General features: G+C 53.4%; 1 protein-coding gene across 1 annotated transcript in view; it reads right to left on the reverse strand.

Moving 5' to 3' along the window:
* Window positions 1-4,618: 4,618 nt before the first annotated feature.
* Window positions 4,619-21,518, reverse strand: part of itk (IL2 inducible T cell kinase) — a 30,294-nt gene continuing 13,394 nt past the window's right edge. The window contains exons 5-18 of the mRNA XM_033029506.1: window positions 20,722-20,759; window positions 20,049-20,212; window positions 16,642-16,707; window positions 16,143-16,197; window positions 15,577-15,656; window positions 15,409-15,502; window positions 14,302-14,434; window positions 13,585-13,659; window positions 11,856-12,027; window positions 10,582-10,798; window positions 8,913-8,977; window positions 7,714-7,832; window positions 7,109-7,266; window positions 4,619-5,002 (exon numbers count right to left, since the gene is read on the reverse strand). Of these exons, the coding sequence (XP_032885397.1) occupies window positions 4,928-5,002; window positions 7,109-7,266; window positions 7,714-7,832; window positions 8,913-8,977; window positions 10,582-10,798; window positions 11,856-12,027; window positions 13,585-13,659; window positions 14,302-14,434; window positions 15,409-15,502; window positions 15,577-15,656; window positions 16,143-16,197; window positions 16,642-16,707; window positions 20,049-20,212; window positions 20,722-20,759 (1,511 nt within the window). The 3' untranslated portion in view covers window positions 4,619-4,927. The remainder of the gene's footprint in view (window positions 5,003-7,108; window positions 7,267-7,713; window positions 7,833-8,912; window positions 8,978-10,581; window positions 10,799-11,855; window positions 12,028-13,584; window positions 13,660-14,301; window positions 14,435-15,408; window positions 15,503-15,576; window positions 15,657-16,142; window positions 16,198-16,641; window positions 16,708-20,048; window positions 20,213-20,721; window positions 20,760-21,518) is intronic.

Consider the following 21,518-nt stretch of genomic DNA (forward strand, 5'->3'; position numbering starts at 1 on the left):
CTCATTGCGGAGGGGGGGGGAGAAGAACGGGGGGGGGGGGGGAAGAAGAAGGATGGAAAGGGGGTAGATGCAGGACAAAGCTTGGCGAGTGATTGGTGGATACAGATGAAGGGGATTAGCAGACTGGTCGACAAAGGCCAAATATAAAAGGTTTTGGCCCGAAACGTTGCCTAGTTCCCTCGCTCCATAGATGCTGCTGCACCAGCTGAGTTTCCCAGCATTTTTGTGTACCTTCATTGTTTATACCATTGGGTCGTAAGCTGCCCAAGCGAAATATGAGGTGCTGTTTCTCCAGTTTGCATGTGGCCTCACTCTGCCAAAGGAGGAGGCCCAGGACAGAAAGGTCAGTGTGGTAGTGGCTGATCTACATCTCCCTCCTAACCCCATTCTCCTCCCTTCTCCCCATAACCTCTATCACCTGGACTAATCAAGAATCTATCTATCTCTGCCTTAAATATATCCACTGACTTGGCCTCCACAGCCTTCCGTGGCAAAGAATTCCACAGATTCGCCATTAAGTGTGTGGTAGGTGCATCAGCCGAGGCGGCCTGACCCAGCGGCCAGGTTTGCCCGGGGTGGAGGGTCTGCATGTGACTGGACATCGGTGAGCTGTGGGATCCGGCCAGTGGGCAGCGACGTGGACACAGCTCGCACTGACCACAGGACAGTGGCCTGCGACCAGGACACAGCTCGCACTGACCCTGGGGGGAGGGAACGGGTCACCTCAGACTCTGATGGAAATCATTCAGAGTTTAATGAACAGAAATATCCAGCGCTGGCCCTGGGGGAGGGACTCCATCCTTCCACATTCACCTCCTCCCTGTCCAGCTCATCACCAACCTTCACAGCTGGTTCCATATCTCTGTAGTCTTGGCACACCACTCCCTGTCTCTGTAAACCTCCTTCCCCCCTCTCTATCCCCGTCTCTGTTACGCCTTCTAACCCCCCTCTGTCACCCCCCCCCCTGCAACTTCCTATACCCTCCCTGCCTCTGTAACCATCTCTGGCTCGCCCTCCCCGTCTGTAATCCCCTCCCTCCCTCCCCGTCTGTAACCCTCTCCCTGTAACTGCGGATCCGCACGGCTGATTGCGGCGATACCGGGCGGGGGGCGTCTGCGCTGCGGAGCCGGTGCCGGGATGAGGACGCGGTGCGGGTCAGGGTTACCGCTCCTGCTCCCTCATGTGGATGGGATACAGTTGCGGGGATGGCGGATACAGGTGCGGAGGGGATGCGGATCCGCAGCCTGGGTTGCAGAGAATCGCTGCTGATGCGGCTCCGGGAGCGGCAGGTTGTGGATGCCTGCGCTGCGGGGCTGGGGTCGGGGCCGGGGTCGGGGTGGGGGGTCCCCGGGAGCGGGAGCGGGGGGGCTGCGGACTCACCTCCTTCCCGCAGATCCGCCGCTCCGACACAAAGCCAAAGATGGCCGCACCGCAGCCCCGACCCCTCCCCACCGAGGGAGCGCCGCACTGTGGGAGGGGCGGTGAGGGAGCGCCGCACTGTGGGAGGGGGGGTGAGGGAGCGCCGCACTGTGGGAGGGGGGGTGAGGGAGCGCCGCACTGTGGGAGGGGGGGTGAGGGAGCGCCGCACTGTGGGAGGGGGGGTGAGGGAGCGCCGCACTGTGGGAGGGGGGGGGTGAGGGAGCGCCGCACTGTGGGAGGGGGGGGTGAGGGAGCGCCGCACTGTATGTGGGGGGGGGGGGGGGTGAGGGAGCGCCGCACTGTGGGAGGGGGGGTGAGGGAGCGCCGCACTGTGGGAGGAGGGGGGGTGAGGGAGCGCCGCACTGTGGGAGGGGGGGTGAGGGAGCGCCGCACTGTGTGTGGATGGGGGGGATGTTCTGGGTCCATCACATCATGTTCAACCCCCACAGGTTCTTCCCCTCATTCACGCACTAGTTCTTGTTATCCCACTTTCACATCCAGGGACAATCTATCCCAACACACCAGGGGCAATTAACCTACAAACCTGTCCGTCTTTGGAGTGTGGGAGGAAACTGGAGCACCCGGTGGAAACCCACACGGTCACAGGGAGAACGTACAAACTCCACACAGACAGCACCGGAGGTCAGGATCGAACCTGGGTCTGTATTAGGGTACAGTGAAAAGCTTTTGTTGCGGTCAGTGGGAAGGCTACACATGATTACAATCAAGCCGTCCAACAGATTGAGGATAAAGGGAATAATGTTTAGTGCAAGATAAAGTCCGGCAAAGTCCGATTAAAGATAGTCAAAGGGTCTCCAATGAGGTCGATGGGTGGTCAGGCTCTCTAGTTGGTGAGAGGATGATTCAGTTGCCTGATAACAGCTGGGAAGAAACAGTCTCTGAATCTGGAGGTGTGCGTTTTCACACTTCTGTACCTCTGGGAGACGGGAAAACAGGGAGTGATGGGGTGAGACTAGTCCTTCTTTATGCTGGTGGCAGCGTGGCGTAGATGGAGTCAATTGAATGGAGAATGGAGAAACAAAGAACTGCAGATTCTAGTTTATACCAAAGATAGACACAAATGCTGGAGTAACTCAGAGGGTCAGGCAGCATCCTCGGAAAAATTGGATAGGTAACATTTTGGGTCGGGAGCCTTCTTCAATGTGATTTTATTGAGGGGGGGGGGAAGCTGGAAGACAGGTAGGAGTGGGACAAAGCCTGGTGAGTGATAGGTGGAGACACAAGGAACTGCAGATGCTGGTTTACCAAAAGAGGACACAAAGTGCTGGAGTAATAGAGGGTGTGCAGCATCTCTGGAGAAATGGAATAGGTGATGTTTTGGGTCAGGACCCTTCCTCAGGGGTTGGTTGGTGTGACCTTGAACGGCAGGCCACTTTGTGGAGCAAGGCTGGGATTTACTGCCGAGCAGCTTAGTGTCGGTGACGTCACTGAGTCGGGTCAGCTTTGCCCAAACCTGTCCTGTCCTCTCCCCAGCGATAGCTAAAACCCACTCACTCGAGTTAACTGCATTGATGGGCAGGGAAACCTGTTCACAGTTCCGCACACCCTCCGCATTAAAATCTGAATTGTCGTGTTAAAAATAGGATGGAAATTAAAAATATAATCCAGATTTAAACATCAGAATTAGCCGCTGCAGATTAACGAGGTCTGCATTCGCCCAAGATAATCTGCTCTACCCACGTCTGTGTGAAATCGCAGAGTTGTGGATGTAACCCAGTCCATCTGCACTTCACCCTGCCTCGGGAAAGCAACCAACATACTGTAATCAAAGACTTGTCCCAGACGCAACCCAGTCATTCCTTCTTCTCCCCGATCCCGTCCGGCAGAAGGTACAGAAGCTTGAAAGTGCATGCACCACCAGACTCAGGAACAGCTTCTTCCCCTCCGTTATCAGGTGTCTGAACGGTCTTTCCACAAGCGAGGGTACTGTCCCCATCTCCCACCTACATCATGGCAAACCTAGGACATTTTCTCTGTAACTGTAACACTATAACGCTGTAACACTATATTCTTCATTCTGGTCTTTTCCCTTTTACACTACCTGTTGTATTGTGTGTGGGTTGTATTGTTCTCATGTGTGGTATGATTTAACTGGACAACACACAGACAAAGCTCCTCACCATATGTGGGGACACGTGACAATAATACATTATACCCACTAATTCACAGGAGAATAGTTCTGTACCAGGAGCTTCTCTGTTCACCTCCGAGAGCTTGTTTATTTTATTTACATTGTACAATAAGAATGAATGTTCACAGCAGCACAGTCCTGAGTGTTTATTCATTTAGTTTAGTTTAAAGATACAGTGTAGAAACAGGCCCTTCAGCCCACCCAGTCCATGCCGACCATCGATCACCTGTTCACACTAGCTCCATGTTATCCCACTTTCTCATCGTACACACTAATGGGAATTTACAGAAGCCAATTAATCGACCAATTAGTCTTTGGGATGTGGGATGAAATTGGAGTACTCAGAGAAAACACACATGGTCACAGAGAGAACATGCAAACTCCACACAAACAGCATCCGGGGTCAGTTTCAACCCGGTGTCTCTGGCACTGCGAGGCAGCAGCTCTGCCACTGTACTGGGTGATTGGATGATAGTGGGGTGAGAGGAGGGAGGGGGAGAGAAAGGGAGTGATTCCATGGACAGTAAGAGGGGTGAGGGGTGGTTTCAAGTTCCATCTCACCCACACTCAGGTGTCCCAGGGAACCTCGGGATGTGTAGCTGATCCTGAGGCTGGTGAGTGTGGAGGGGAGTGGGAGAGGGTGGGGGTGAAGGGGTGGAGGTTCCCTTGAGTTCATAAGGTCATAAGACAGGAGCAGAATTAGGCCATTCGGCCCATCAAGTCTGCTCCACCATTTGACCATGGCTAATCTATCCCCCTCAACCCCATTTTCCTGCCTTCTCCCCATAACCCCTGACACCCGTTCTAATCAAGAATCTGTCCATCTCCACCTTAAAAATACCCAATGACTTGGCCTCCACAACCTTCTATGGCAATATTCCACAGATTCACCACCCTCTGTCTAAATAAATTCCTCCTCATCTCCTTTCTATAGGTGCATGGTTTTATTCTGTGGCTGTACCCTCTGGTTCTAGACTTTCCCGCTAGTGGAAACATCCTCTCCCCATCCACTCAATCCAGGCGGTAAGTTTCAATGTGGTCCCCCCTCATCTTTCTGAACTCCAGCGAGTACAGGCCCAGTGCCGTCAAACGCTCATCATACATGTTGAGGGGTGTGAGTTTCTGTGCCTGTGGGTTGGTAGCAGGCAGGATTCCTCCTTCATCTACACCCAGCCACACCAATGAAGATTCCACAGGACGTGCCCAACTTCTCCGGAGGATTCCAGTTCCCCAGGAGAACAAAATCATGTCAGTAATGTAATAAATAAATATTTAAGAAGGTTGCCCAGTATTGGGAGTGTTCGTGTGTGTAGAGTGCGTCGCTCCGTGTGAAAGCACAGCGGTCCCACAGTCTGTTCAGGGTTCCTCGCACTCAGAAAGCTCGCTGATATCATTCAGCAGGTCATAAAACGGAGGCCTGTCCTCGGGTCTCTGGGTAAAGAGAGAGGAGAGAGAGAGAGCATTGTTGTTACTTTCTAACGAAGTGACGATGGGTGAACAATCCACAACCGGGGGCAATAACTGACCCAATCCAGGGGAGGGGGGGGTTGTGGATGTGCCGGGGCTTATACCCTGGGCCAGAGGAGGCCGTAGGATAATACAGCACAGGAACAGGCTATTCGGCCCACAATGATCAGCTACATGGAGAGGAAAGGATTAGAGGGATATGGACCGAATACGGGTTTGGATAGGGCATTTTGGTCAGTATGGACGAGTTGGGCCGAAGGGCCTGTTTCCATGCTGTATTACACCATGTCGCTGCCTAACATTATGCCAAGTTAAACTGATCTCCTCTCGTGATTCATTCCCTGCATATCCATGTGTTTATCCAAAAGCCTCTTAAACACCACTATCATATCTGCCTCCACCACCACCCCTGGCAGTGCGTTCTAGGCATTCATCACCCTCTGTGTAAAAATACTTGCCCCACACATCTCCTTTACAATATGCCCCTCTCACCTTACGACTGTCCCCTCTAGTGTTGGACATTTCTACCCTGGGCAAAAAGGTTCTGACTGTCTACCGTATCGATGCCTCATCATTTTATTTACTTCTATCACAGGGGTTCCCAACCTTTTTCACTCCGTTTACCCCTGGCAACTTTAATAGCTCATAACACTGTTATTTCACTTATTTATGAACAACTAATGATGAACAGATACCGGTATACCAGAACCAAACACACTGTCAATGAGAAAAAATATGTACAAATACAGAATCAACAAATTTACACCCTGGGTAGGCAAAATTTACCCCAGGTTGGGAACCCTTGTTCTATCAGGAAGTAGCCCTTGCAAAGAAAGTCTTAGAGAGGTGTATAAAATCATGAAGGGAATAGATAGGGAGAATGCACAGTCTTTTACCCAGAGTGGAGGAATCAAGAACATAGATTTAAGGTGAGAGGGGAAAGATTTTCACTGAACTACGACATTTGAAGCCACTTGGACAGCACATGGATAGGAAAGGTTTAGATGGATGTGTAATGTTAACGCTGCATCTGTCTCCATGGAGGCTGCCCAACCTGCTGCGCCCGTGGTACCCCACCACATCCTACCCCACTGCCCCGTACCCCATTGCCCCCACCCCACTGCCCCGTACCCCATTGTACCCCATTGCCCCCACCCCACCGCCCCGTACCCCATTGTACTCCACCTCCCCGTACCCCACTGCTCTGCACCTCACTCTTCTGTACCTCACTGCACTGTACTCCACTGCACTGGACCTCACTGCACTGTATCTCACTGCACTGGACCTCATGGCACTGGACCTCACTGCACTGTACCTCAGTGCTCTGGACCACATGGCACGCCGTACCTGCACTGCTCTGCTCTGATCTGCTCTGCCTGCTCCCTGGGGCTTTCCACCAAGGGGGTTTCCGCTGTAACGCTGCTCGCTGTCAGCACAACACCTAACCACAGGAAGTCTGAGAGCAAAGAGCAAACCCAGGCATCGCACTCACGTAGCCTCGCATCTCAGCTTGCATGACACTCCCGCAGCCTCCCGCTGCACAGAGCAGGCTGCATCACTGCTGCATCACCTCTGTTGGTTGCACATCTGCTGGGGTTGAGGGAGAGGGGTGAGTGGAGGACGGGCGCTCGGGTCTCTGGGCAGCTGATAAACATCAGCCCCTCCAACCCAGTGAGAAAGGCAGAGAAATGACCTCACACCAGAGACAGAGGCCATTCAGCCCATCGAGTCCTTGCCGTAGACAATGGTTCAGGTTTGTTATTGTCACGTGTCCCGGGGTACAGTGAAAAGCTTTGTTTTGCTCGCTATCAATGGGACAGAGATAAGTCTTCGATTATGTTGGTTGCTGTCCTTAGGTGGCGTGGGGTAGATGAAGTCGATGGTTGGGAGTCTGGTCTGTGTGAGGGACTGGGCTACGTCGTCAACTGCAATTTCTTGTGGTCTTAGACAGAACCATTGACCCTTTGACCCGGTGAGTGCGGTCTCCCTGGGACAGCCCTGGGGTGTAGACAGCCCAGTGTACAACAGCCGGTCCCCAGGGAAGGAGAGAGAACATTCGGCCACACTCACCTCCAGCCAGCAGCGACCCATCAGCCGATAAACCGGACTGGAGGCCAGCTTTGGTTTCTGAAGCCGGAAGCCGGCCTCGATCTCTTCCACGACCTCCGTGTTAGTGCAATCATCATAGGGCATCCTGCCCTCAGAGAACACCTCCCACATCAGCACTCCTGGGGGGGAGGGAGGGCAGGAACGGCTCATTACTGCTCTCCCCACTGTGGAGACACCACCCCCTCCCCCACAGGCATGCTCCTCCATCATCCCCCGACCCCCACTGACCACCCTCTCCCACCGACCACCCTCCCCCACCAGTCCCAGTTTACCCACCCGTCCCCAACTCTGACCCCCCACGTCCCCATCCTCTCCCCCACCTGCCCCCGCCCCCACCTGCCCCCCCCCCCCCTCCTCTCCACAAAACTGCTTTGACGCTCCACATCGCTCGGCCCCCAGCTCGCCCTTGGGGCAGGGTTATGGGGGGCAGCATTACAGATAGACAGTTCCTCTCCCACGGATGCTGCTCGACCCACTGAGTTCCTCCGCATCCCCCGTCCTGTCCTGTTCCTCTCGCACCCCCCCCCCCCCCCCCCGCTTCACCCAGGGACAGGGCATGTTCTCACCAAAGGACCAGACGTCGGACTTGCTGCTGAACTTGGAATATCGGAAAACCTCGGGAGCCGACCACTTAACGGGAAACTTGGACCCAGAGGAACTGGTGTATTGGTCATCGAGGACAAACCTGGGGAGAGAGGGGGGGATGGGGGGTAGAGTGGATGGGAGAGAGGGCGAGGGGGAGGGGAAGAGAGAGGGGGGAAGAGGGACGGGGAAGAAAGAGGGGAAATGGGGGGGAGAGAGGGGGTGGTGGAAAGGGAGGAGGAGAGGGGGGGAGGGAGAGAGAGGGTTAGGTTTCGTTAGAGACACAGCATGGAAACAGGCCCTAGCCACTGAATCCATGCCGACCATCGATCACCCGTTCACGCTAGTTCTACATGATCCCACTTGCTCATCCACTCCCTGTGCACTAGGGACGGTTTAAAGAGGTTAATTAATGTGCAAACCCGGGAGGAAACCAGAACACCCGTCAGAAATCCCAGCACCCAGAGGAAACCCACGCGGCCACAGGGAGAATGTGCAGACACAAAGTCGGGATCAAATCCGAGTCTCTGGCGCTGTGAGATTGCGGCTCTACTGCTGCGCCACTGGGCCACCCTAAAGAGAGAGAGGGTTGGGCCTGGGATCCCTGTAGAAACCGCTAGGAGACAGGAGGGTCTTATCTGGGACCCCTTATACCCCCCCCCCCCCCCCCCCCCCCTCCCCCTCCAATCTTCTCTCTCCCCCCTAATCCAGTGTTCACAAACCTCACCCTTTATCTGGACATTACTGGACTTTATCTTGCAGTGAATGTTATTCCTATATCCTGTATCTGTACACTGTGGACGGCTTGATTATAATCATGTATAGTTTTTCCGCTCACTGGATAGCACGCAACAAAAACAGTTTTCACTTATCTCGATACACATGGCAATAAACTAACCTAAAATGTCTTGGCCTCCGCAGCCATCTGTGGCAATGAATTCCACTGATTTACAATTCACTGACTAAAGAAATTCCTTCTCATCTCCTTTTTAAAGGTACGTCCTTTTATTCTGAGGCTGTGCACTGGTCCTACACTCCCCCACTAGTGGAGACATCCTCTCCACATCCATTCTATCCTGGCCTTTCACTATTCAGTGAGGTTCTCCCCTCATCCTTCTAAACTCCAGCGAGTACAGGCCCAGTGCCGTCAAACGCTCATCATATGTTAACCCAACCCAATTACCTGGTCATTCCAAAGTCGGACACTTTGATGATGAGCGAGTTTCCGATCAGACAGTTGCGGGCTGCCTGTGAGAGACGGCAGAGAGCGGTTACAGTCCGTGTGATTCCAGAACTGCCAGCACCCTGCACCCACCCAGCACTCTGCACCCCACCCAGCACCCCACCCAGCACCCTGCACCCACCCAGCACCCCGCCCAGCACCCTGCACCCACCCTGCACCCACCCAGCACTCTGCACCCTGCACCCCACCCAGCACCCCACCCAACACCCTGCAACCACCCAACACCCTGCACCCACCCAGCACCCTGCACCCACACAGCACCCTGCACCCACCCAGCACCCTGAACCCACACTCACACCAAGCACCCTGCTGCACCCTGCACCACCCACCCAGCACCACCAAGCACCCTGCACCCCACCCAGCACCCTGCACCCACCCAGCACCCTGCACCCACCCAGCACCCTGCACCCACCCAGCACCCTGCACCCCACCAAGCACTCTGCACCCCACCCAGCACCCTGCACCCACCCAGCACCCTGCACCCCACCCAGCACTCTGCACCCCACCCAGCACCCTGCACCCCACCCAGCACCCTGCACCCACCCAGCACCCACCCAGCACCCTGCACCCACCCAGCACCCTGCACCCACCCAGCACCCTGCACCCACCCAGCACCCTGCACCCCACCCAGCACCCTGCACCCACCCAGCACTCTGCACCCCATCCAGCACCCTGCACCCACCCAGCACCCTGCACCCACCCAGCACCCTGCACCCCACCCAGCACCCTGCACCCACCCAGCACTCTGCACCCCACCCAGCACCCTGCACCCACCCAGCACTCTGCAACCCACCCAGCACCCTGCACCCCACCCAGCACCCTGCACCCACCCAGCACTCTGCACTCTGCACCCCACCCAGCACCCTGCACCCACCCAGCACTCTGCACCCACCCAGCACCCTGCACCCCACCCAGCACCCTGCACCCACCCAGCACTCTGCACTCTGCACCCCACCCAGCACTCTGCACTCTGCACCCCACCCAGCATCCTGCACCCTGCACCCCACCCAGCATCCTGCACCCTGCACCCCACCCAGCATCCTGCATCCTGCACCCCACCCAGCACCCTGCACCCACCCAGCACTCTGCACCCCACCCAGCACCCTGCACCCACCCAGCACTCTGCACTCTGCACCCCACCCAGCATCCTGCACCCTGCACCCCACCCAGCACCCTGCACCCCACCCAGCATCCTGCACCCCACCCAGCACACACACACAGGAGGGGAACACAGACACAGTGGAACAGTGGTAGAGCAGGCGGGGGGGTGGTTCGGGGAAGGGGGACAGGGAGGGGAGGTTAGAGGGTTTAGGGGGAATGAAGAGGGGGAGAGGTGGGGGGGAGGGGGTGGTTACAAGGTCCCTGTGGATGAAGTTATTGCTCTCCAGGTAGCGCAGAGTGAGGGGGGATTAGGTGGGAGGGGGATATGGGGAGATAGTGATAGGCGGGGCGAGGTGGGGTGAGAGGGAGAGGGGAGAGGTGGGGGGGAGAGGTGGGGGTGACAGGTGGGGGGGGGGGAAGGTGGGGGGACAGGTGAGGGGACAGGTGAGGGAACAGGTGGGGGGGAGGCATTAGTGGGGTGGGGTGGGGGGAGATGGAGGTGTATTACCAGGTCCCTGTGGATGAAGTTGTTGCTCTCCAGGTAGCGCATGCCCTCACACACGTCCCAGCACATGGTGAGCAGGGCGTGGTGGGTGAAGGATGCCCGCTTTGCCTGCAGGTACTCGGAGAGGCAGCCGAACTCCATGAACTCGAAGACCAGGTAGATGGGGCTGCCCTGGGTGCAGACCCCGTACAGTTGCACCAACTTCTCATGGGACAGCTTCCTGTAAAGAGACGTGCAGGGAGTCAGTACGTGTAGAGGGGGGGCTGCTGAGCCGGCCACTGCTGGTCCCCTGAAGACCAGAGGCCGGGCGGATGGAGCCGGCGACGATGGATACAAAGGGCGAGGAGTGGGGCCGGTGGTGGAGGAGAGGGCACCGGAGTCTGGCCTACCACACCCTCGAGGTTGGCTATGGAGATACCCCCGGGGAACAAAGGTGGACGGGCGGGGAGAGGGACGTCAGTTCACTGGTCGATCCACACGTTCAAGGGAAGGCGATGGCTGGAGGCCCTCAGTAGCCAGGGGCTTGCCTGGATCAGGTACCACTCTTCATACCTAGAATGCGGACTGGACTATAACCTGGCACCTCCTGCATGCAGGACCAGTGGACTATTCCTGTACACTTGCTAATCGGGGATGTGCTTAGGTATGGCAACACTACTGGACTGTATGTAAGAAAATAATTTCACCGTGCATTTGCACACATGGCAATGAAGCACCACTGAGCATTGAATTGGGTCACGGATAAGGCAGGTTTAGTAATATGGGCCAAATGTGGGCAGGTGGGACTATTGTCGTGTTAGTCAGTGTGGGTAAGTAGGGCCAGGTGTGGCCAGGTGGTCCTGTGCTGCAACTGTCCTGTTTCAGGAGGATGGCCGGTGTTTCCCTGACGATGGCATGTCCCCTCCCCCCTCCATTGGTCCCAGGCCTTGGTTAATGAGGGAGGACCACGGGCCTTGGATAACAATGGAAACCACAGGGACACGTCAATGAGGGGAGGTACATGGGCCCTGGTTAACGATGGAACCATGGATCATGGTTAATGAGGGAGGGCCACGGGCCCTGGTTAACGATGGAACCATGGATCATGGTTAATGAGGGGAGGTACATGGGCCCTGGTTAACGATGGAATCATGGTTAATGAGGGAGGGCCACGGGCCCTGGTTAACGATGGAAGCCCCAGGAGCACGTTAATGAGGGAAGTACACGGAGCCTCAGGAACGAGGGAGGTCCACAGACCCTGGTTAATGAGGGAGGACCACGGGCGCTCGGTGACTCACATCATGACCTGTGCCTCCTCGATGAAGTCCTCCTCAGACATGGCTCCCTCTCGAACCATCTTGATGGCCACCTTGTACGTGTTGTTCCAGTACCCCATGTGGACCACTCCAAACTGGCCACTGCCAACCTCCTCCTGGAAGGTCAGGGCTGTAGCTGCGATTTCCCACGCCCCTGAACAACACACACCACCAGCTTTACTCATTCATTCCTAGTATGGAAACAGGCCCTTCGGCGCACCGATTCCACGCCAACCATCGATCACCCGTCCACACTAGTTCTATGTTATCCCACTTTCTCATCTGCTCCCTACGCACTAGGGGAAATTTATAGAAGCCAATTAAACTACAAACCCGCATATCTTTGGGTTGTGGGAGGAAACCAGAGCACCCGGAGAAAACCCACCGGGTCACAGAGAAAGCGTACAAACTCCGTGCAGACAGCAACCGTAGTCAGGATCGAACCCGGGTGCAGCGGCTCTACCTGCTGCGCCAATATGCTGCCGTGAGATTTATTGCACTGATCCACATAATCACCCGTTCACTGTGATCCCCACCCCTCCCTCTGGATCTCACCACTTCATTCCCCACACTCTCCCCTCTGGCCTCCCCATCACACTCTCTCAATATCTACCCTGTCTGAAACAACCCCTGCTCACCTCCAACCCATGGCTGCCTCGCCAACGGTCTGGGTCGTCTTTTTCCTTCTTTGTGTTTTTAGTTTGTTGTAAAATGTATGTTTTAGTTTATCTTTAGTTTTGTGTTATGTGGGGGGAAATGTTTAAATCTCTTTCCTCTAAGGAGATGCGACTTTTCGATGTCGTATCTCCGTCTGCACCGCGGCCTAACATCGTGGAGCTGGCAGCCTCTTGCTGGGACTTTGAGAGCTCCAATGGTGGGAGCCTGCAGACTTAACATCGTGGAGCTTGCGATTCCTTTGCCAGGGATCGACCTGAAAGCTCCAACTGTGAGAGCCTGTGGACTTTAACTACGTGGAGTTCGTGGTCCCTGTTTGGCGACCGACTTCGGGGGCTCCAGGCCGCGGGAGCTTCGACCTCCCCGATTGCGGGAGCTTCGATCGCCGGCTGCGGATGGTTCGACTCCCCCAACAGCGGGAGAAAATGAGGAAAGACTTTATTGCCTTCCATCACCGTGGGGAATGTGGAGGAGCCACTGTGGTGGATGTTTATGTCAAATTTTGATTTAGTTGTGTGTCTTTTGGTTTGACTGTATGGCAAACTGAATTTCTCGTATGTTGCAAAACATACTTGGCTAATAAATGATGATTATTATTGTGATGATGATTACTGTTTAGAGTTTAGAGTTTAGTTTATTGTCACATGTACTGAGGTACAATGAAAAACGTTTCTGTAGACCATGATCGCCAAAGATGTAGAAATGGTGAACTGCAGATCCTGGTTTACACAAAAGGACACAAAGTGCTGGATTAACTCAGCGGGTCAGACAGCATCTCTGGAGACGGGTCCCAACACAAAACGTCACCTATCCATGTTCACTAGAGATGCTGCTTGACCCACTGAGTTACTCCAGCACAGTGTATCTTTTTTTGTAAAGCAGAACCTGCAGTTTCTTGTTTCTACGTCAACACTCGTTCTCTCTCCGCGGATGCTGCTTGACCTGCTGAGTGTTTCTGTGTTCTCTGGTTTGACGTGACACCTCTCTACCATGTGACGACCAGTAACTCTTCCCCCAAGGATGCAGACTGGTTTACCGTAACTAAATCCTGCTGTTGTTGGGGCCGTCTCTCTCCAGGAACACACAGGGTATCTCAGACGAGTGACCAGACCTGCAACACACAGTCAAGAGGCAAAATTAGTGCTGATGTCAGGGGTTTATGGGGAGAAGGTAGGAGAATGGGGATGAGAGGTAAAGATAGATCAGCCATGACTGAATGGCAGAGTAGACTTGATGGACTAAATGGCCTAATTCTTCTCCTATAACTTCTGAATTTATGAACTTACGAAGAGCGTTTATTGTCATACATGCAACGCAAGAATGAAATTCTTCCCAGCAGCAGAACTAAAGATTTGATAATATAATAAACAAACTAAACGTTCAATAAATAAAGAACTCAATATGGTGCAAACAATATGGGGGGAGCGAGGGGGAGAATGGGGAGGGGGAGTGAGGGGCGGGAGTGAGGGAGGGAGGGGGGAAATGAGGGGGGGAAGGGGAGGGGAGGGAAGGAGGAGTGACGGGGGAGTGGGAGGGAGGGGGAGAACTGGACGGGGGGGGACGATGAGGGGGGGACATGAGGGGGGAGTGGGGGGGGAGTGGGGGGGGAGGAGGGAGGGGATTGTGTAGGGGAATGGAGTGTAGAGGGAGTTGCGGGTGGCGGGACAGTGAGGGCGGGAGAACAGAGGGGGGCCGAGGGTGAGGGGAGTGAGGTGGGGCGTAAGGGGGGGCTCGAGTAGATATGCTGCTGGACTTCCAGCTGCGTTGTGTTGGTGGTAGGTGATGAGCTCTGGAATGGAGTCGAAGATGTGTTTCTCTGCCACAGGTATTAGCGTTTGTGGATGTCCATGAACTCCTGATGTGGTAATGTTGACCATGGCTCCATACTCACGTCAGAGGCAAACGTGCAAGCTGAAGGTGGAGCAGTGTCCCCCGAGCATAGAGTCTTATAGTCACATCGCACGGAACAGGCCTTCGGCCCAACTTATCCATGTCCACTACTATGCCCCATCTACACCAGTCCCACCTGCCCACATTTGGCCCATATCCCTCCAACCCTGTCCTATCCATGTATCTGTCCAAATGTTTTTTAAACCTGCCGCAACTTCCTCCTCTGGCAGCTCGTTCCATTTACCCACCAACATTTGTGTAAAAATATTTGCCCCTCAGGTTCCTATTAATTCTTTCCCCTCTCAACTTAAATCTATGTCCCCTGGTTCTTGATTCCCCTGCTCTGGGTAAAAGACTTTGGGTCTTTGGGTCACCCTATCCATTGTACATCTTTATAAGATCACCCCTCTGCCTGCTGCACTCCAAGGAATAAAAACACAGCCAGCTCAACGTCTCCCTATAGCTCTGGCAACATCCTTGTATATTTTCTCTGCACCCTTGTGTAAGAAGAAACTGCAGATGCTGGTTTAAACCGGAGATAGACAGAAAAAGCTGGAGTAACTCAGCGGGACAGGCAGCATCTCTGGAGAGAAGGAAACGGTGACGTTTCAGGTTCACGTCACCCATTCCTTCCCTCCAGAGATGCTGCCTGTCCCGCTGAGTTACTCCAGCTTTTTCTGTCTATCTTCTCTGCACCCTTTCCAGCTTGACAACATCTTTCCTAAAACATGGTGACCGAGACTGAAAACAATACTCTAAGTCTAAAGAAAGGTTGCCTATTTCCTTCGCTCCATAGATGCTGCCGCACCCGCTGAGTTTCTCCAGCACTTTTGTCTACCTTCGATTTTCCAGCATCTGCAGTTCCTTCTTGAACAATACTCTAAGTGTTGCGATAGCACCCACCTCAACTACCTCCTCTAGCAGCTCATTCCATATACCCACCACCCTCTGTAGTCCTTTTAAATCTCACCAATGACTTGTACAACTGCAACATTGCTTGCCCGCCTCTATACTGAGCTCCCGTTCTCTCCCCCTGCTCCTGTTGCCCCTGGAGTGGCCATTCCCTCTCGCCGGGGGCAGTGGGTTACATCCCCCCACACCCCACACTCCCCCCTCACCCGGTAACACACGGCCTCACCTGGTGGCTTTGGCGAAGACAGAGACGGTGTAGGTACCCGCCTGCCTGGAGTCCCGCACCATGAACGCTCCTTGTCTATCCTGAAACAGAGCCATCAGCACGATCACAGACTCACCCAGTCTCACCCAGGCCTGGCCCTCCCGCAGCAACAGGGAGAGAGAACGACAGACACAGTAACTGTGCTGCAGTAACACTGTGGGCGGCACGGTGGTGCAGCGGGTAGAGCACCAGAGACATGGGTTCGATCCTGACTCCGGGTGCTGTCTGTACGGAGTTTGCACGTTCTTCCCGTGACCACGTGGGGTTTCTCCAGGTGCTCCGGTTTCCTCCCACATTCCAAAGACGTGCAGGTTTCGGTAAATTGTCCCCAGTGCGTAGGGTGTTGGTGGTGCTAGTGATCGGTGGTCAGCATGGAGTCAGTGGGCCAAAGGGCCTGTTTCCATTCTGTGTCTAAAATCCCCAACACAAAGCAGGGGGAACTGTGTTTCCTGACCCCCCTGGCTCTGGGATAGGAGAGGCCGCCGCAGACAGAGTGGCCTCTCGGGGCCCCCCCCTCCCCCACTCACCTCCTTCTGCAGCAGCTGCTCCGCTTTGTGACGAGTGATGTTCTTGTTGTACCACCTGTGGGGGAGGGGGCAGGGGGAATGTCAGCAGCAGCATTGCCCTACCATCTACTACCCTCCCCCACCTTTGCCCCCTCCCCCAGCCTCTCCCCCCCCATGTCCCCTATCCTTACGAGTCTTCTTCACACCCATCCCCTCTCACACCTCCTCCCTCCCGCTCCCCCTCTGCCCCTCAATACCTCCCCCCCTCCACTTCTCCCTCCCCATCTCCCCTCACCCCCTACCTCCACCTCCATGTCTGCTCCTCACCACCTCCCCTTCCCCTTACCCCTTCCTTCAACACCTCCCTTCTCCCCACCCCACCTCATCCACTACCTGCTTCCCCTTGCCCATCCCCATCTCCTACCACACACTCCCCCCTCCCTCTCTCCATCCCCCCCCCCCCCATCCTCTGACCCTTCCCATCTCCTGCACCCCCTCCCCCCTCCCCCGAGGGTCTCACTCGTAGGCCTGCAGATTGTCAGCACTCTTCTCCACCACGTAGCTGCTGGGAACGTAGCCCGTGAGTCTGTGGGAAGAGAGAGAGAGAGAGACATCAGTCCTGCAACTGGGTCAAGTTGAAAGGTGAAAGGTGAAAGCCACAATGGGGAATTTGTCGATGATTCGAAGCTGGGGTTCTCCAGAGATGCTGCCCGACCGGCTGAGTTAATCCAGCACCAAGTTGAACTAGTCTCCCCAGCATGTGATCCATATCCCTCCATTCCCTGCAATATCCATGTGCCTATTTAAAAGCATCTTAAACACCACTATTGTATCTGCCTCCACCCCCACGCTTGGCAGCGTGTTCCAGGACTCCCCCCCCACAAAATGTGCCTCCTTTAAACTTTACCCCTCCCACTTTAAAGCTAAGCCCTCTCGTCTTTCACATTTCCATCCTCAGGGAAGAAAGGTTCTGACTGTCTACCCTATCTATGCCTCTCATAGTAGTTTTATAAACTTCTATCGGGTCTCCCCTCTGCTTCTGATACTGGCCATTCCCTCTACAGATGCTGCCAATAGACAATAAACAATAGGTGCAGAAGCAGGCCATTCGACCCTTCGAGCCAGCACCGCCATTCAATGTGATCATGGTTGATCATCCCCAATCAGTACCCCGTTCCTGCCTTCTCCCCATATCCCCTGACTCCGCTATCGTCAAGAGTCCTACCTAGCTCTCTCTTGAAAGTATCCAGAGAACCGGCCTCCACCGCCCTCTGAGGCAGAGAATTCCACAGACTCACAACTCTCTGTGTGAAAAAGTGTTTCCTCGTCTCCGTTCTAAATGGCTTACCCCTTATTCTTAAACTGTGGCACCTGGTTCTGGACTCCCCCAACATCAGGAACATGTTTCCTGCCTCTAGCGTGTCCAAACCCTTAACAATCTTATACGTTGCAATAAGATCACCTCTCATCTTTCTAAACTCCAGAGTGTACAAGCCCAGTCGCTCCATTCTCTCAGCATATGACAGTCCCGGGAATTTACCTTGTAAACCCACGCTGCACTCAATCAATAGCAAGAATGTCCTTCCTCAAATTAGGGGACCAAAACCGCACACAATACTCCAGGTGTGGTCTCACTAGGGCCCTATAGAACTGCAGAAGGACCTCCTTGCTCCTATACTCGACTCCTCTCGTTATAAAGGCCAACATGCCATTCGCTTTCTTCACTGCCTGCTGTACCTGCATGCTTACTTTCATAGACTGATGTACAAGGACCCCCAGATCCCATTGTACTTCCCCTTTTCTCATCAACGCCATTTAGATAGTAATCTGCCTTCCTGTTTTTGATACCAAAGTGGATAACCCCACATTTATCCACATTAAAATTCATCTGCCCTGCATCTGCCCACTCCCCCAACCTGTCCAAGTCACCCTGCATTCTCATAGCATCCTCCTCACAGTTCACACTGCCACCCAGCTTTGTGTCATCTGCAAATTTGCTAATGTTACTTTGAAGTAGCAGCCTGACCCGCTGAGTTCCTCTAGCACTTTGTTTTACACTCTGGATTACAGCATCTGCAGTACATTGTGCCTCAGACTACTGACATTCCCATTTCTGGATTTCATGCCTGGACAGACCCGGGTCCTATACGTCTGACCCCATCTCTCCTGCACATCCACAGCGTCCCACATCTGGCAGGCTGCGATCCAGCTGTGGCAAGCGGCACTAACTGCTGCCGGGGCCGCTAACGTGTGTCGGGTTGTGTAGAGACAATGACAGAGGCTGTTCCTGTCCCGTGACCCAGCACAAAGCCCTCTGGTCAGTGCAAGTGTTGTTACACGAAGCCGGCAGAAAACAAGCGGCAGTGATGAGAGAAACAATTACAGGCATTGTTAGCCATGAATACTCATTGTCCTGTCCTCAGTGAACAGCACTAACTAGCACTAACCAACACTAACCAACACTAACCACTGCTAACCACTGCTAACCAACAGTATCCAACGCTAACCAACACCAATTTCTGCACCTCTGAACAACTGTGGAAGACACAAAGTGCTGGAGTAGCTCGGCGGGTCAGTCTGCATCTCTAGGTGATGTTTCAGATCTTGACCCTTCTTCTAGGTATGTTGCAAAGCCTACCTGAAGCGTCTTTGAAAATCTGCCGCTACGGGTGTGCGCGATTTTGGCGCCGTTTAGAGGGGGCGGGTTTAAAACGCGATTTTCTCTAGGCTGTTCAAATCGAAGATGTTCAGCCTAGTTAATTATTAACGAAAAATCGCTGGAAGACCCCGTCGCAAAAGCTATTATTAGGTTTAAAGGCCTTGAATAATAGTTATAGTAGTTTAAAAATCAATCTCTAAACCCGCGACCGCCAGCAACCGCAGGGTCTCATAAAGCAGACAACTGAAGGAAGGTTGTATATTTTTACATTAAAAAGGGCTTCTAAAGATCCCGTTATACAAAGTTTAATATTGCGAGTAGCTCATTTTGGGCCCATTATATCCCGCAGTATTTTTCTCGGCATTTGAGGCACAAATCTACCGCAATGTGAACGTTCTAAACCAGCGCGTTCCACAGGGACCCACTGGAAAGCTGATTTAAATGGGCATTTATTTACAGCAATTGAACACTGAATTCCTTCCATTTGGCCTATAAATTAATGTAAATGAGATTTAAAAATCATGTTTTATTGTGAATTATTTGTGAATATTATTTGGACATTTAGGCTATTTAAAAATGTTAATCATTTATTAAGAAATGGATAGATGTTTAGATCTAGTAATTGAAGTCTGAAATTAGCTACAATTAGGTAACTAACTAATTATATGCTTTAATTTCAGGTCATCCAAGTAAGATTATTTTATATTTGTTTCAGAATGCTTCAATCTATGATAACTGAAAATTTCATTCAGTTCTCTTAATTTTTAAGAAAGTTATGGGCTTTTGACTGTTCACGATCACAACTTTTTTGTTATGTCCATAGAAAATCAATAGGGAACAAGATGCTCATTTCCGAGTATGAAAATGGCCATAACTTTTTAAATACTTGAGATATGAAAGTGAATTAGGTGTCAAATTAAACTTATTTTTATGCTTTATCTGATGGGATAAATTACAGACTTGATTTTTTAAATCTCAAAATTTTGTAACATTGCTACTTCTTCAGACTGATGAGGGAGAGAGGAAGGAGGGAGAGAGGGAGTGAGGGAGTGAGGGAGTGAGGGAGGGAGGGAGGGAGGGAGGGAGGGAGGGGAGTGGGGGGGAGAGAGAAGGAGGGAGAGAGGATGGAGATGGTGGGTGGGAGGAGTAGGCTGGCAAATTTCATTGTTGCGTTTCGGGATTTAGGACAATAAGGCACGCTTGACTCTTGAGGAGCAGGGGGCCAGTATGTTACGAGGGGCCGAGTGGCCTGGGCGGGAGCTCCATACCCGTGCCTGTCCCGTGCCTGCCACCAGTTGGCGTCGTCCTTGCCGACGATGACGTACTCCTCGTTCCTGATCAACGACAGGTCGCGCGCGGTCTGACCCTGGAAGTCGTACAGCGCCACCACCACAGGTTCCAGCTCTGCCGGCTCCGGGGGGAGGGGCTTCGGCTGGGGGTAAAGGTCACAACGTCAAGGTGAACCACGGGGATGGGAGGGCAACAGCCCAGACCATCTCGCAAACCAATCTCCCTTCCATTGACCACCCGCATAATCAAGGAGCAGTCTCACCCCGGTCACTCCCTCTTCTCCCCTCTCCCATCAAGCAAGAGGTACTGAAGTGTGAAAATGCACACCTCCAGATTCAGGGACAGTTTCTTCCCAGCTGTTGTCCCGCAATTAAACCATCCTATCACCAACTAGGGAGCGGTCCTGATCCCCCATCTACCCCATTGGAGACCCTCAGACTATCTTTAATCGGACTTTACTGGACTTTATCTTGCACTCAACATTATTCCCTTTATCCTGTACCTGTATACTGTGGCTGGCTTGATTGTAATCATGTATAATCTTTCTGCCGAATGGATAGCACACAGCATAAAAAGCTTTCCCCCGTACCTCTGTGCAATAACAAAACTAAACTCTAAGGAGCCTGGGCAGGGGGACATGGGCAGACTCACCTTGTTCTGTACCGGAGTGGGTGGAAGCGGTTTCTTAGCTGCGGAGGACAGAAGGAAGAACTTTAGGCAGCCGCACAGTCGAGGACTTTGCAAGGAATGTCAACGCTGCGATTCAAGGACTCTGAGTTGCAAAGTTGGCAGACAGATGCACGAGGTAATTTACAAAGAACATGGAATAATACAGCACTGGAACCTTCTCGCAAACCAACCTTCGGCCCACAATGTCTGTGCCCAATATAATGCCCCATGTTAAACTGGTCTCCTCTGTCTGCACGTGATCCATATCCCTCCATTCCCTGCATATCCATGTGCCTTTCCAAAATCCTCTTAAACGCCACTGTCGTATCTGCCTCCACCACCACCCTCTGTGTAAAAATGTCTTGCCCCGCACATCTGCTTTAAACTTTGCCCCTCTCGCCTCAAAGCTATGTCCTCTACACTGTGACATTCCCACCTTGGGAAAAAAGTTCTGACTGTCAACTCTATCTATGAATTATAATATTATAAACTTCTATCAGGTCTCCCCTCAACTTCCGACGCTCCAGAGAAAACAATCCAAGTCTGTCCAACTACTCCCTGCAGCCGGGACTCCCTAATCCAGGCAGCATTCTGATAAACCCCCTCTGCACCCTCTCCAAAGCCTCCACATCCTTCCTGCAATGGGACGACCAGAACTGCGCACTAATAAATGTTGGGCCCCGACCCAAAACATTGTTTCTCCACAGATGCTGCCTGACCCGCTGAGTTCCTCCAGCACTTGGCCCACAGTTTGATACTCTCCCCCTTCAGCTACTCTC

Source organism: Amblyraja radiata, chromosome 11, assembly GCF_010909765.2.
Source record: "Amblyraja radiata isolate CabotCenter1 chromosome 11, sAmbRad1.1.pri, whole genome shotgun sequence".
Classification (NCBI taxonomy): domain Eukaryota; kingdom Metazoa; phylum Chordata; class Chondrichthyes; order Rajiformes; family Rajidae; genus Amblyraja; species Amblyraja radiata.